The following is a 14605-nucleotide window of genomic DNA, read 5'->3' as shown; positions in this document are numbered from 1 at the left end:
ATAAACTGAAGAAAAAAGGACATTACACGCACACTTTAGCGATCGATCATTTTAATCGGAGAATACAGATATTCTATGAAGCAGGCAAAATTTGCAAGCGAGATTTAAATTGGTTCTTATCTAGTGTAAGTGCAAATCTGATTTTTATCAACTTTGACGATTTTTTTTAGGGTTTAACCAAACATTATGTCCTACCACTATGTGAGCAAAAGAATCTTAATGATAACAAACACATCAAATTGACCAAAACGAGACTTTCCTTTTTTCTAACATATTTTTTGAATAGCAGATTTGTATGAAATATGTTGATAATATATATTGCAATACAAATTATTTTCATTTCTTAATGTTCTTTCATGTTTGAGTTGTCAATTTCAAAGTTACATTATAGAAAAAGGCTATCTCAATATCTAATGTTTATTTCATAATATTTTTGGTTAATCATAAAACAATTTGATTCAATTTGATTATAAATAGCATCGATAAAGAGTACGTTAAACGGGATAAACTGCATTTTTAAGTGTTGTTGTTTTTTAAAATTCAGGCCAGAACCTTACTGATGCTGAATTAGAGAGAGTCAGTAGATACATCCGGACCGACTATGAGTTAATAGGAGTGGCCCTGGGGTTGACTCTCGTTCAGATAGAACAAGTACTTATGTCAAACACTGGTAGCGGCCGAACAAGGGTTTTTTCGGGTTCTTGTTGCCTGGAGAAACACCGATAGAGAGGCTACAGTGGAAAAACTTATTACTGTATTGACAAAATTTATCAGTACGCATAATGTTAACTTGATCCGAGAAATATTTGAAAGTTCGTGTGGTATTGCAATATGATTCTGGACACCAGAGTTGAATTATGTTAATTGTGTTTCATGAATATATAAAAACAAAAAAGAAATTACTGAGTTTGTCATTCAAATATGAATTTGAGCCATAGGTTTAGGATGCTGGAGAAGGTGAAGATTTTAAGACCTGCTTAAAGGGTACCTGCAACCCAGCCGATGTGAAACATATGTCAAAAAGTTTATTTACCAAAATTTAATGCAAAAAAACCGCTTCGAAATCGGTGCCAAAATAACGGAGTTACACCTCTTCAAAGTGGCTATTTTTACCTGCTTTGGGAAATCTAATCAAGAGAAAACCGAATTAGGCGATAATGAGGCTTGAGCGGAAGTGACGTCACGAGGTCAACAGGAGGGAAATTTCCTTACAAAGCTATACAAATTAAATTCGATTTTTCAGCCAAAATGATTGATATAGTTTTGATGTTTTGACTTATCTTGTTATTTTAAGTATTGTAGATCTAGAAATTTGTATCCGTTATTATTTTATTACAATCAGATTTCTTTTTAAAGGATTTTAAGATTTGTTATTCTCGTCGCCTTTTTACCGATGAATACGATATCTTAAAGCGCTTACATGGGCAAATTTATGTTTATTATTCATTTTTTAATTACATAATATCCTTTCACACACGTGTGATCCGAGACAATGACACAGGTAAACAGATAAACTAACGAAACCACTGCTCCAGACACACGTGTATCTGGGGTATGTATACACAAGGTACACGAGTCCAGTGAATGAAGAGAGGGTTTCACACCTCTAGACTGGTAAATTGATTTGTTTAAATTAGCTACTCAATTGATAAAAGATAAAACAGAAAAATAAATTAAACTGTGTAAAATCAAGCATTTGTCAGCTAAAACATGTGTATAGTCCGTCAATCAGTGATTATAAAGAATCATGCATGATGCTATTAAATAGTAAAACTAATGTTCGAAGTAAATGCCTTTATTGTTACTTATCTAATCACTTAAATAATGACCAAATTTACAATTCAGCAATTGAAACCTTTTTTATGTGATCAAGTAATTATTTCGGAAGTAATTATGTTGGTCTTTATAATCAGGCACGTAGCATCGGGGGGGGGGGGGGGGGGGGGCAGGGGGGCCTTTAAGGTCTTGTCATAGAATAAAGAGGAGAGAGAAACAGAAGTGGCATGTGTGTATTTCAAGATTGATTTCATTTTCCCAAACTGCGTTGAGAAATGGTATTATATTCAGTGTTATGTTGACCGTTCAACATTTTAAATTGAAAATCTGAATGATCTGACAACGTGAGGATTCCTTTAAATTTTATAATGTGTTAGTTGATATATGGAAAATAGAGAATCACGTAACGTTATGTAAACAATTTGCATTTCGAATTTCTCCGGTTACCGGCCGGGCAGAAACTAGTGTGACTAGGGGCCTACTAGGTGGAAGAGAGAGAGAGAGAGAGAGAGAGAGAGAGAGAGAGAGAGAGAGAGAGAGAGAGAGAGAGAGAGAGAGAGAGAGAGAGAGAGAGAGAGAGAGAGAGAGAGAGAATGAGAGAGAGAGAGAGAGAGAAAGAGAGCAATATAAAAAATACGAAATTAAATAACTGTCATTTTGGAAATTCGTGTTACACATAATATACTTAAACTCGAATAAATTATTTATTTGATGTGCTTAAATTTTGTAATATAATGCTGTGATAAGGACCCTTATAACATATAAACAATTTAGTGTAAGTTTTTATACATGTTTTGTTTAATATAAATGACAGAAAATAATTTTTTCTTGGTCCAACAAAAATTAAAACAGAAAATTATTTTCTCGTCTTTTCGGTACTTAATCTCGTAGACACCATATTGGCAAACTCATGGCCTAGTAATCACGCCGTCGACAATTCCGCGACGATGTAAATAGGAAATGATTAAAACACCATCACGGTTTCGCGAGAAAATAGGGGACCTGCGTTGACCGTTTTGTATTGACAACCATTGCAGGCATTTAAAAGCTTTCTAAAACATTATCAACTTTTATGATGGACTTTCGAAGGTAGGCACTTTTTAAAACTATAGAGATTATTAAGTTCTCTGTTTTTAATATGATATTGATTAATATTAGATTTATTGCTGACGGTTTTCATGTAAAATGAGCATAGAATTTTTTAAAAATGTAATGCACGAATGTTCATGTTTAAAAGGCTTTTAGTGTTACTGTAGGAAGTAAGTTTAAAGTATAATGCTGTTGTAGAAGGAGATGAATATTAAGCTCAAAGAATACAACCAAATATTGACATTCATATAGATATAACTAGTGACTACGATGGTAACTTTGCATTTTGGCAACTATATGAACCATTATTTTGCTTAAGATATGCGAACATGCTCTCCAGGCTTTAATCCTGTTTTCATAGTTTAATATTAAACAATATTTACACAGATAGTTATATACGAAATAAATTGTATATTCTTCATTCCGTACAATTAACGCAACCCCCCCCCCCCCCAAAAAAAAAAAAACAAAAAAAAAACTTAGTTAAGGTATGCTTTTGTCATTTACGTAATTGACCAAATACGTTTTCAAAGATACTCAAAAATGATATTCTGTCGATCGTTGAATATCATTAATAACACATGATTTCCTTGTTCAATATGTACAGTCTTTATCATTTTAGGGATATTTTGGCTATATTTCAGAGTATTGAAATGCATACAATGCATTATATTTTGCTGGTAAAAAATGCACTGCATTATTGTATAACAAACGACGTACAGCATTAAGAGTCTTTAAAGAAGAAAAAAAACGTAACTCTCTATAAAAGTAAATCTGGAAATGTTCCTTAAAACGTTTGTTGGTCTTTAAATCTTTTTTGAAATGGATATCAAAACCGGTATAGGGCAGGACTATAGGTATTGATTAAAAGGAAACAGATTATAGATAATCATTTCTTTAAAAATGGCGCACTTTTTTTCGTTACTTTGTGAACCATGCCATATTTTCCCCCATGAAAGTGCAACTTTTGTGATTTATGCCTCGAATAAATAGTCCTTCAATCAAAAAAATGCTTTTAACAACTTAACATTTTTTCGTTTCAACAGCTTTTGTTTTATTTTTTATTGTTGTCAATACTATTTAACAATAGTCAAATTTTCGTTGAACTTAAACTTACGCTATCAACAAATTTAAGGTAAATATAAAAATAACGGCATTACAAAATGACAGATTTATTATTTTATCATTTTTCTATAGTTCTAAGTCCGTTCGAGTAACACACAACCTTCACGATTCCTTATTGGCTAAACTTATGACTGGATATGTTGGCGAAGACAAAACATCAGAGATGTATCGCAAATGGAAGCTTCAGTTTAAAAGATATCGCGATTCATCCGCCGAAGAAAATTACAGCATCCAGGATGATTTTAATTTTTTGGAGAAAAGCGGATTGCTTCGAGTTGGACAATACGACGTTCTTGAGGATATATTTAACCATGTTGACACAAAAGCTTTATTTGACATCAAACTAGCATCTCAAATGATTGACAATATCAGCTTAGCACAGATACAAAATAAAGGTATGCTTATGTTTTTTATTACAAGCAGCAAAACATTAACCAAAACAAGAAGCCCATGGGCCACATTGCTCACCTGAGCAACAATAGACATGATAAAATTTGTTTGATGGAGTCATTATACAACAGCTGGACAACATTGTATAAAATGCCGTTCATGTATAAATAAAAATCCATTTTCCCCTGGATATTCTTATGTTCATAACCATGTCCCTTTTCTTACAGAATAATTCTGTGGTGTGATCACATGTTTTGCATTGCAGTTTCAAAATATTCTAAACAATTGTGTGTACATGTATATGGAATATACACCTAGATTAAACTATAAACCCCTTGTAAAACCTATGGATCGTCCAGGTGCCAGAGTCTAAATAGTTTTTTAAGAATCGGCAATATGTCAAAATGCTTAAACATGAGTAAAACAAAGATTTACGTTTCTTGGCTAATTGGTTTTTGAGAAGATGATTTTTAAAGATCTACTCTATATATTTATGTATAAGAATTCGGACCCTCCCGCCATTTTTCCCCACCCTACCCCTGAGTGTCATATGATTTCAATAACTTTGAATTTACACTACCTAAGGAAACTTCCACGCATGTTTCAGCTTTCCTGGCTGATTTGTTTTTGAGTAGAAGGATTTTAAGGATTTACTTTATATATATTCTAATGTTAAAAGTTGGGCTCAAATTTGTAGCCCCATCTTACCATCGGGGTTCAAGATATTTACAACTTGAAATCCACACTACCTAAATATCCTTCCACATAAGTTCTGCTGCATTTCTGGTCAAGATTTTTGAAAAATTTTAATATTTTCTAATTATCTCCCCTTGTAAAAGGGCGTGGTCCTTCATTTTCAAAACCTGAATCCCCTTTGCTGAAGGGTCCTTTTGGCTGAATTGGTTGAGATTGAGATTTGAAAGTGATTCAGGAGAAAATGTTATAATTTGAAAAGTTTACGGACAGATGGACAGACAGACAGACAGACGAAAAACGAAATGTTATCAGCAAAGCTTACTAGAGCTTTCAGCTCAGTTGAGCTAAAAAACAAAATACCTTAGATAAGAATCTGAAATGCAGAAGAGAAAACCATGATGCAATCATTTGATTATTATTAATTTTTTTTTGTATTTAAATGCCAGTGAGAAAAGTCGTATAGAACTAAAGGTCAATATCTGGTTAATAGAGAGGTTTTGCAGTCCAACGTGTACGAGTACATTGTACGTGTACGTGTGAAAGGAAAATATATGCATTACGTCTTCAGTTTGTGTGATGACGAATTTCTACGCGTATGTACCCGAATGAACATACGTGTAAATTGCAAAACAACCGTAAGGTCGAACTTGTAGCTTCTGTTTCCCTGTTGGCTATTTATTTTAACAAATATATTATATATAAACAAATATGTTATATAATCTTATTGCTGAATAATATGTTTTACGGTGCGACCGTTGGGGCGAGTACAGCATGTGATCAAACAATGAATTATAATTATAATAAATCAATAAAATAAAATTAACAACGTGAACTTTGAATGCCAAAAAATAAAACATATCTATTTTTCAGTAAATTTTCATTATTCATAGTTTATATGATTTGTTATAATTTATTTATTTATATGTAGAACAGTAGTTTAATCTCAATTACAATGTTGTTAAATAATAAAGATTTTGATATATAAATATTCATTGCACTGTATCTCCTCTTTTAAGTGATTGTAACGTCAGTTCATTCCCCCTTTTTTTTGGCAGTAGAGATTTTTTCTTAAACTTACATATAAAACTTGACTCATCGTAGAGCCCCCCCCCCCCATGCTAAAAAAATGTTTTATTTTTGTCAATTTACACACAGAAAATCGACTTACCATGGATTTGCCCCCTCCACTTTTTAAAAAAAAATAATGTTTAATTAATTTTTTAATTTACGCTTAAAAATATTTGCTTATCATATTCTAAAACATGGTGCACCCCCCCCCCCTTGCATGTAATAAATGGAAGTGAAACTAAAGAAATCATTGAACTGCTAAAGAGCTGAAGGATTAGAATTTTCATGATTTTTTTTGCAAAGATTTTTGGATGTGGCTGCCATCCACCCACCCCCTTTAAATAAAGGCGCTGCTATGTGTTCGTTTCAGGAAATTACCGTAATTATAGTGAATAAAATAAATGTGAGCATTCATCCAAAAGAGTGCAATTTACAACTGTTTCCTGTATCTGAAGAAATGTCCTTATTCGTCAGCTGTTCTTTAGCTTAGCCTTTGCAAGATTTTGAGAGGATTTTGGTCAGTTTTATAATATATCTTCAGTTAGAGCAATTTCCCCTTATCAGTGCTCATTTTGACGTCAAAGCTGACGTTGGTTAAGTGTTGTCTTACTCTTTAAAACTCCCCTGAGAAATAAAAGTATGCGCAGTATACTGTTTTATTTACTTAAAAAGCATGATGTTCTTAAAATTACACATCTTATAATAAGCTTTTCAAAGGTTTTACTTTGATTCTCGGGAGAACGTGAGGTTGGAACTTGAGGTTGGAAACCATTGGTACTATGAATTGTGGGTCAAAATTTACTGACGCCGAAAAAATCCATCGGATCAATGTGTAAACCTTTGTGACGTCACTCGATTATTTTTGATTGAGAGTGTACTGAGGTGAACTTTAGAGGTAGCATTGACTGTATGTCGTATACATCGTTATTGTTTTGATATTGTCTTGCTGATTCTCGTGAGAGTGTGAAGTGATAAAAATTGCCATGATTACAGGGAACTACTGGGACAATTAAAACAATGCATTACTGGTCCGATTTACTGACGCCAAAAAAATCTGTTGAATGAATGTGCAACTAGTCCGAATTTTCTATTCACACACGCCTTGCCGGTAGAGCTCGCTTCGCTCCGGCGCTGCGCGCCGGCGAGCTGTGCTCGCTTTTAAATGCGAATACTGATTATTACAACCAGAAATTTTCAATGAAATTTTATGTTAATACACGTATCTTTTCCTTCAAAACATGCAATGGCTATCTTATATTATATTCATCTGTTATAAATAAAAATATACATATATACACAATGATCTATAATTAAATTAACACATGCAGAATTATCAATTTTTGAGTGTGACCAGAATCCTCAAATTAGCAAGAGATGATATCTAGAATTACATTAAAACCTTTACACCAACAGGTACACGTTACAACTGCTTAACAAGATAAGTAATGTGAGCTTGTACGCGTAGGTCTAACTTGTAGCCATGCACTTTGGTCTGCTAAACCTCTCTAATAATTCCAGAGTGTACATTGTGGTGCTAGAACCATTATGACGTCATAACTGATGTGATAAAAGCTCTTTTTTGTGATCTACGGTTCCAAAGGAAAAAGTAAAAAATGATACAAGTTTTGATATTCTTTATTCAATTTTAGGAAAAGTAGCCCGATATCGTTATTAATTTGATATCATTTTATACATGCGGTTTATAGCTTTTTAATGTCGTTTGCTATGAAACTGTAGGCATTTTAGAAATAATATAGAAGTTAAGCATTTGAACGTGCACGTCTACTGGTAAATGTCGAACTACAAGTATGTACATACGCACAAAAAATTGGCTTCTGTTAAACAAAATGTACTTGTAAATGAACGTGAAAAATAATTAGATTTAACATTTTCAACATGTTCCATTTACTCTCACTGTTCATGAAGTAATTCAATGAATTTGATGAAACCAAAAGCACAGTCATCCTTCACCTATCGTCTGCTTTACATAAAACAACTTTTGATTTACACAAAGAATGTATTGTTTTGAAAAATGCTTCAAGTTTACACCTCCGTGTACTTTTGATTTTACACGCTTTGTACAACTTGTAAAATTACGCAGCATGCAGAATTTATGACGAATTGCATATTAAATTAGGGGATTCCCATAGTTACACTTACTCGTACACGTACACGTTCAAATGCTTACCCTTTCTACTTTGCAAATCCAAAAATGGACAAAATCTGAGATTTGTCACTATTTCCGTCAGATTTCATTGGAAATGATATTCTAAAACTTTTTTTAATTGTGTTTACCAAACCATGCAGCCCCGAAACACTCTTTGGAACAGAGCTATTGTTATATAGTCAAAAGGAATAGGGCTATTGTTACATCTTCAAAAGAATTTATATTTTGAATTTCATTTTTTTTCCATTTTTTATTTACTTGACTTTGATTTAATATTTCCATTTTTATCAAGAGTTGTTTTGCGCCTGTCTTTGTTTTTGTCAGTTGTCAAAATGGCTTTATGCAATTCTTTATTAAATTGAAGTCTCTCAACGAAACTTAACTTATATATGTTTTGCGCCCGTCTTTGTTCTTTTAGTTGTCAAAATGGTAATGCAATTCTTTATTAAATTAAAGTCTATTAACGAAACTTAATTCAAATATTTTTTTAAGTGTTAAAACTCATTTTACCGAACAATTTCGAATTAAGAGATATTTCAGATCATGCGTCCCTTAGATAAGAACAATACTGAATTACTGAATGAGAAGTTCAATATTTCTATTTTGCCCCAGAACAAAAATATTGAAACTTGTCATAGAACAATCAACATGTCTAAACAATGGACCAACGACCAAGGTTATCATTTTCTGTTTAAAAAAACAAGTTGGCAATACAATGTATTCAAAGAAATATTGTTGTATAGTATCTATGAAATATTTTCTTGAACATTGATCTGTGAACTTCAGGAATACTTTAATTCTGGAAATAAAAAAAAAATCAATCTACAAATTTAATTTTCGACAAGAACATTTACCACGTCTTTAAGCTCATCTTTAGAATAGATGAACATTCTGAAAAAGGAATGAGATGGGTTAAATAAAACCTGAGCTTTTAGAACACACTGAGTTTGAAAATTCTAATAATTTTCAACACGAGATTAAGTTTAATATTATAAATTATTATAATTTGTTAAAAGCAGTTGGATGAAATTTAAAAACAAAGTTTGTACAAGTCTGAATTCTCTGAGGAATCACAAAACCAAATGAGCTTTAATGGTTATACATTTACCCGATACTATTTACATAAACGTTTTTCCGAGTGTATAATAATTCAAGAACATACCATAAGCAGTTTATGAGGATATTTAATAATTTATCAATGGAAAATGATGAAACTATATCTCATTGACAGCTTTTGATATGTCTGAAAGTATTTGTGAAAAACCAAGATATACTGAGTAAGCACATTTACAAAGATCACAATTCATTAAATAACACGTCCAACATTTAATAACATTTAAAGTTTCATCTGACACGTCATTTGTTTGAATGTTCATCTAAATATACAAGTAAACGTTTTCGTTTTTTTAATTGATAAACAGACATTTTTGTATTTTAGAAAAAAAATTGTATTAAAATCACATAATTTTGAAACTCAAGAAAAGAAATGAAAAAATCAGGCTCTGAGTTTTTATCATAAGTTTAATGTCAATAGGTGGGAAAGTGTTTTTAAATGGCCAAAAGACGGTAGATAGTCATATTGTCTCGCGCCTTTGAAAGTAAGTTCTAACCGTTTAAGAACATTTACAAATAATTGAATATATTTGTACCTTTTTATAAGTACTAAGTATCTTGTCTTTTAGATGAGAATGCTTGTATAGCTGAGATACGAGTTAATTTCTGGAATGGATGTCCTGCTGTTGAAAAACATCTGACAGATATGATTGGGGACTTTGTCAGCAAAATGGAATACGCGCTTTATCCCCAGTCTGCGTCTACGGTTGATGAATTTTATTTGGTTTCTCTCACGTGCCCTACGAAAATCGCTCTTGGGATTATAAATGGAACTGAAAATGCGAAAAAATATGAAAACCTTGCCAATCTGATATCAGAATTCATTGAAACATTAAGAGCATTCATATCTTGCCATAGCAAACACGCAAAAAACTCGTCAATTTATATAGCGAAACAACTATTAAACATGTTGGAAGATATGAAAAAGAAATTCAAAGTAAAACGTTGGAAATTTGATTGGAGTGATTGTATAATTATTTTTGTAGAATTCTATTCACAATTTGATTTTAAAATTGCTCTTAATGGTTCCAGTTTTACAAAGTGTATTGAAACTACCTTACACTGCATCATACGCAATTTCAACGATGTACAGCTCAAAGTACCTCACATTGAGATACGAGGTGATTTTGAAAGTGAGTAACGATCCTATCATAAATTCAACATACGTAGTCTTTATCAATTGCTATACTTGACAGATTTATACAACAATAAAGCATATTAGATATTATATCAAAACGTTTCTTTTTTCTGTTGTTTCAATTTTTGTTTAATAAAAAGTTTATGTATCGATATATCCCACTTTTAATAACTCACTGCAAAATAAATTTATTTCAGAAACATTCATTGATTGCATTAAAAAAACGTTCTTTATTCTATTATTATACTATCAATAGACATATCATTAATTATTCTTAGGTCGACGTACTTTTTCGGCAGCTTATTCAAAAGGAGGTAAGAACAGAGAAAAAAAGTGTTGATTTTTCTTTTTCTTCATGTGTTTCATCCTTTTATGAATACCATTATTGGGATTTTTTTTTTGGTTTCTTGCTTATAAGGTGTTCATCACCTTGTTTTGTTTTTCCGATTTTTAATATTAAGGATGGAGTGTTTTCTGGTTTTCGACTTGTCAAACGTAAATTTGATTAATTGTTCATTAAATCAAGATTAAAGGAAATTAAAGTAGTATATTTTTCTTTCTTTTTTACTATCATACAACTTGGCATAGAAAAATGTTATCAATGTTTAGAATGGAACAAGGACTATATTTTTGGCGTAGGAAAATATCACATGTTGCGCAATTCAGAATTGCTGCAGATTATATATATATAATGAGTCTGTTTTAGCATTTTAAAAACAATAACAATAATGTTGGATTTTTTTTTTCTAATGTGAACTAATAATATGATACTTGGGTTTCAGAATATGTTTTTAAAATATGATTTGCCTATCAAATAACATTTTTATAAGCTTTTTAAAGCGCCCATTCTATACATTGATTTTTGTGAAAAAATCACTAAAATCAGTTTTTCTCTCTTATGAAACGGTCAATATATTAGCTTTACTGTCAATTTATATCTTTATATAAAGTCTTCATAATACATAAATATTCGAAATATTTTATTATTGGAAGCATAAAAAAATAATCAAAATTTCTTCAAAATTTAAGAAAATTAGAGGAAATGCGGGCTGAGCAATATCAATTTTAGTATAAATATTTATTCCAATTTAGTAGTATAAGCTGATAGACACTCTCATGGTCTATGATTTCATTGAAGATTTGAATCTTCAAATCTTAAACAAATGTCTACAGAACTATAAAGAGCTACACTTATTTTTATCACTCTTTACGTTGAGGAAAAAGGTAGTGACCTTGACCTGACCTTTATCCAAAAACAAAAAGGTCAAATTTAATTAAACTGATAGAATCATTAAGTAATATGATCCGTTTGACTGTGTCAAAATTTCATGCATTTGTTATTATAAGAAGTATGTTTGATAATAAAAAGACTCCTTCCTTAATAATTTATTTCTAAACATTAACATAAATATGATAAATATGTATTTTTTCTAACCATTATAGTATATATACTGTAGATAAGAGAGTAATAAAAAAGACTAACTGCTTTACCTGACTGTACATGATTTATTTGCTTATATCATTTATTGATAAACGTTTACTTAATATGATTGATTTCATCACTTGTGCCGGAAATAAAGCTGATAGGATGAAAGCTTCATCTTTAACAAATCAGATAGATAGAATATTGGTAACGCAGAATGTATTAGGTTACTTTATCGAAGTCCAATATGCATCTTAACACAATTGTCTTATAAACAACCATCATAATTTCCCTATCATATATTTGATAAACATTATTTGCGTAATTCGATAACATGGATTCAGATATCGACATATTAACAACATAAATGTTGACTGTTTATTAAAAAAAAAGATTCTTGTACTATACTTAAACATCTTTGTCAGTGTTACCAAAAATCGGAACTTATGTATTACCGTCAAAAAATTATTCTAAGTAGTTAAGAACAAGTTATACTTTGTTAAGTCTCAGTGATAGTCTCCGCTTTTTACATATATTGTCCGTATGACGGTTTAAAGTAATTTGAACATTTCTATTATGACCAAAAACAAACAAAATAATTGTCTTTTTAATATTGATTTGAACTTGATTTGAAAACAATTCACAACTAAGATACTCAATATTATTTTTTTCAGCGAATGGCGTTCCATTTGATCTCAAGAAAAGTAGGTACATTTTTATTATGAAAATAACTTACAATTTTAAGAAGTTGCTTTATAGTCTCATCTAATTTTTGCTAGTTTTTTTTCATTAAAAATGAAATAGTGTTACATACAAATGCATATAACGTTAACGAGTGATTTTACCTTTTGATTTACTCTCCAGAGAGTGACCTTATACTTTTTAATTTTTAACAATAATTAAACGAACATACACTATACATTTGGTCCAATTAATGTGTAACTTGCTTTTATTTACAATGCTTATGTTTCTTACTCTATACTTATTATAATGAGTGTGCATATTTAAGTTTCGAAACCTGAGAGAATTCCCACAGAAAAGGAATTGGTGTCCGTCAGCAAACACATTGGGGCCAAATTTCAACTTCTAGGAGTTTACTTAGGACTGACTAGCACTCAGTTGGAACAAATAAGAATGACTCACGGATCTGACATCCAAACACAAATATTTCGGATTCTTGTTTCATGGAGAAACGAAAATGGTAGTGAAGCTACAATAAGGAACCTTTTACATGCTGTGAATGAAACATGCTGTACTGTAGACGTCGTCCGAATAGCAAAAATATTAAACCGTGAATATTTAAACAATAGTCCGATAGTTGATGGTAAACGTTGTTGTTAAAATCAGTGTTTCTTGATAAGTTGTTTAATGAACATGTTAATATGCTTTAATATGTACATTTAAGAACATAAAGGTATATGGATACTAAAAGAAAATATTACCGGCCACTTCAAGGCGGTAGATAGCAAAAGGACAGAACAAAAATAAAAACTCTTTTTTCTGCGTGTCTTTGGAGCTACATATATTATAATCAAATTGTTAAACGAGATTTGTAGTTTACGCAATACAGCATTGCTCTGAGAGTGGTTGAATTGAAATGAGACAAATTATGAAAACAATTGAAAATTACTAATTCCAAAAAAGTTAATAATTTTCTCTGCATTTTACTTATTTAAAAAACAATAGGCTGATGCATACAAGTTAGTCCAAGTGTATGTGAGAGGGTTTTTCTTGTAATGTAAAACAACTCCTTTTTTTCTTCAAGGAGGAAAAACTTGTTTATAGTTTACATAGATTAGACCCCAAATAAACTGATATTATTAAATGTTCCTGATACGTGCCATTGGTAGGATTAAATTATGGATAAAGTATTGAATGAATTTGTATTTTATCTTAAAATGAGACTCTTATACATCAATACATTTACCACTAGAGCAATTTTTTAAAGTTTTAATTTTTCTTAAATATCTAGGTAACAATATCTTTGTTCCTATTGTATTATGTACTCGTTTAAATGCATGCTTAATTCAACCTCCAACGAGTAACTTAATACCTTAAACACTTGTATGATCCGTACAAATAAACATTGAAGGGAATATATGTCAATGCTACCCATTGTTGTCTGGTCTCTGTTTGTCAATATATTTCAAAGTCATCTTTCCCATATTATGTGTTTCTCATTGAGTTATTTTTGAAATAAAAGATACTTATCAATAACTCTTATACATATACAGGTAATCTTAAGAGGCATATATAATTATTTTTAATTTAAATCGTCTTAAAGAGACCCACGCAATACTAAAGGTACTGCAAAAATCATTTGGCATTGAAAATGAACTAAATATCAACAATGATAACTGGTCTTATCTTTTAGGTTAAGAGTATCGCAAATAATAGTTAGCAAGGACAGAGGAATCTATTTCATTTGATGATTGTCAAAAGCTCTGTAAGTCTGGATATTTAATGACTGATAATTTGTATAGATCAATAAGTTCCATTGGCCTAGTAATTGCTAAATGTTTTCGACTTGTTAAGAACGCGATTGCATATGACTAGCAACGTTTTTATTATTAAATGGAGGAATTTAAAGAGTATAAGATTGAAAAAAAGTTAGGTGAAG

The 14605-nt window shown here is 31.0% G+C and overlaps 1 protein-coding gene across 3 annotated transcripts; it reads left to right on the top strand.

The window, feature by feature from the left end:
* Positions 1 to 2642: 2642 nt before the first annotated feature.
* Positions 2643 to 14164, top strand: LOC117687678 (uncharacterized). 3 transcript variants are annotated; one of them, XR_010709923.1, is made up of 7 exons: positions 2643 to 2865; positions 4063 to 4385; positions 9994 to 10130; positions 10457 to 10557; positions 10841 to 10876; positions 12660 to 12689; positions 12995 to 14164. XR_010709923.1 is itself a non-coding variant. In XM_034464612.2 (6 exons), the coding sequence occupies exons 1-6, from the start codon at positions 2849 to 2851 to the stop codon at positions 13073 to 13075; spliced, it is 588 nt and encodes a 195-aa protein (XP_034320503.1). In that variant the 5' UTR covers positions 2644 to 2848; the 3' UTR covers positions 13076 to 14164. The 3 variants fall into 3 exon arrangements, 2 of the variants coding, with proteins under 2 accessions (XP_034320503.1, XP_034320501.1); XM_034464612.2 differs by lacking the exon at positions 9994 to 10130 and having other exon boundaries at positions 2644 to 2865; XM_034464610.2 differs by having other exon boundaries at positions 2645 to 2865; positions 9994 to 10557.
* The last annotated feature ends 441 nt before the right edge of the window (positions 14165 to 14605 follow it).

The sequence above is a fragment of the Magallana gigas genome, chromosome 1 (genome assembly GCF_963853765.1).
Source record: "Magallana gigas chromosome 1, xbMagGiga1.1, whole genome shotgun sequence".
NCBI classification, from domain to species: Eukaryota; Metazoa; Mollusca; class Bivalvia; order Ostreida; family Ostreidae; genus Magallana; species Magallana gigas.
Note: the sequence above shows the minus strand (reverse complement) of the source record. Positions and strands in the feature narration are given on the sequence as shown.

Coding starts and splice junctions, on each gene's coding strand:
- LOC117687678 (XM_034464610.2), top strand. Junction 10,558..10,840: donor GATACGAGGTGATTTTGAAA/GTGAGTAACGAT, acceptor AATTATTCTTAG/GTCGACGTACTTTTTCGGCA. Junction 12,690..12,994: donor TCCATTTGATCTCAAGAAAA/GTAGGTACATTT, acceptor TGCATATTTAAG/TTTCGAAACCTGAGAGAATT.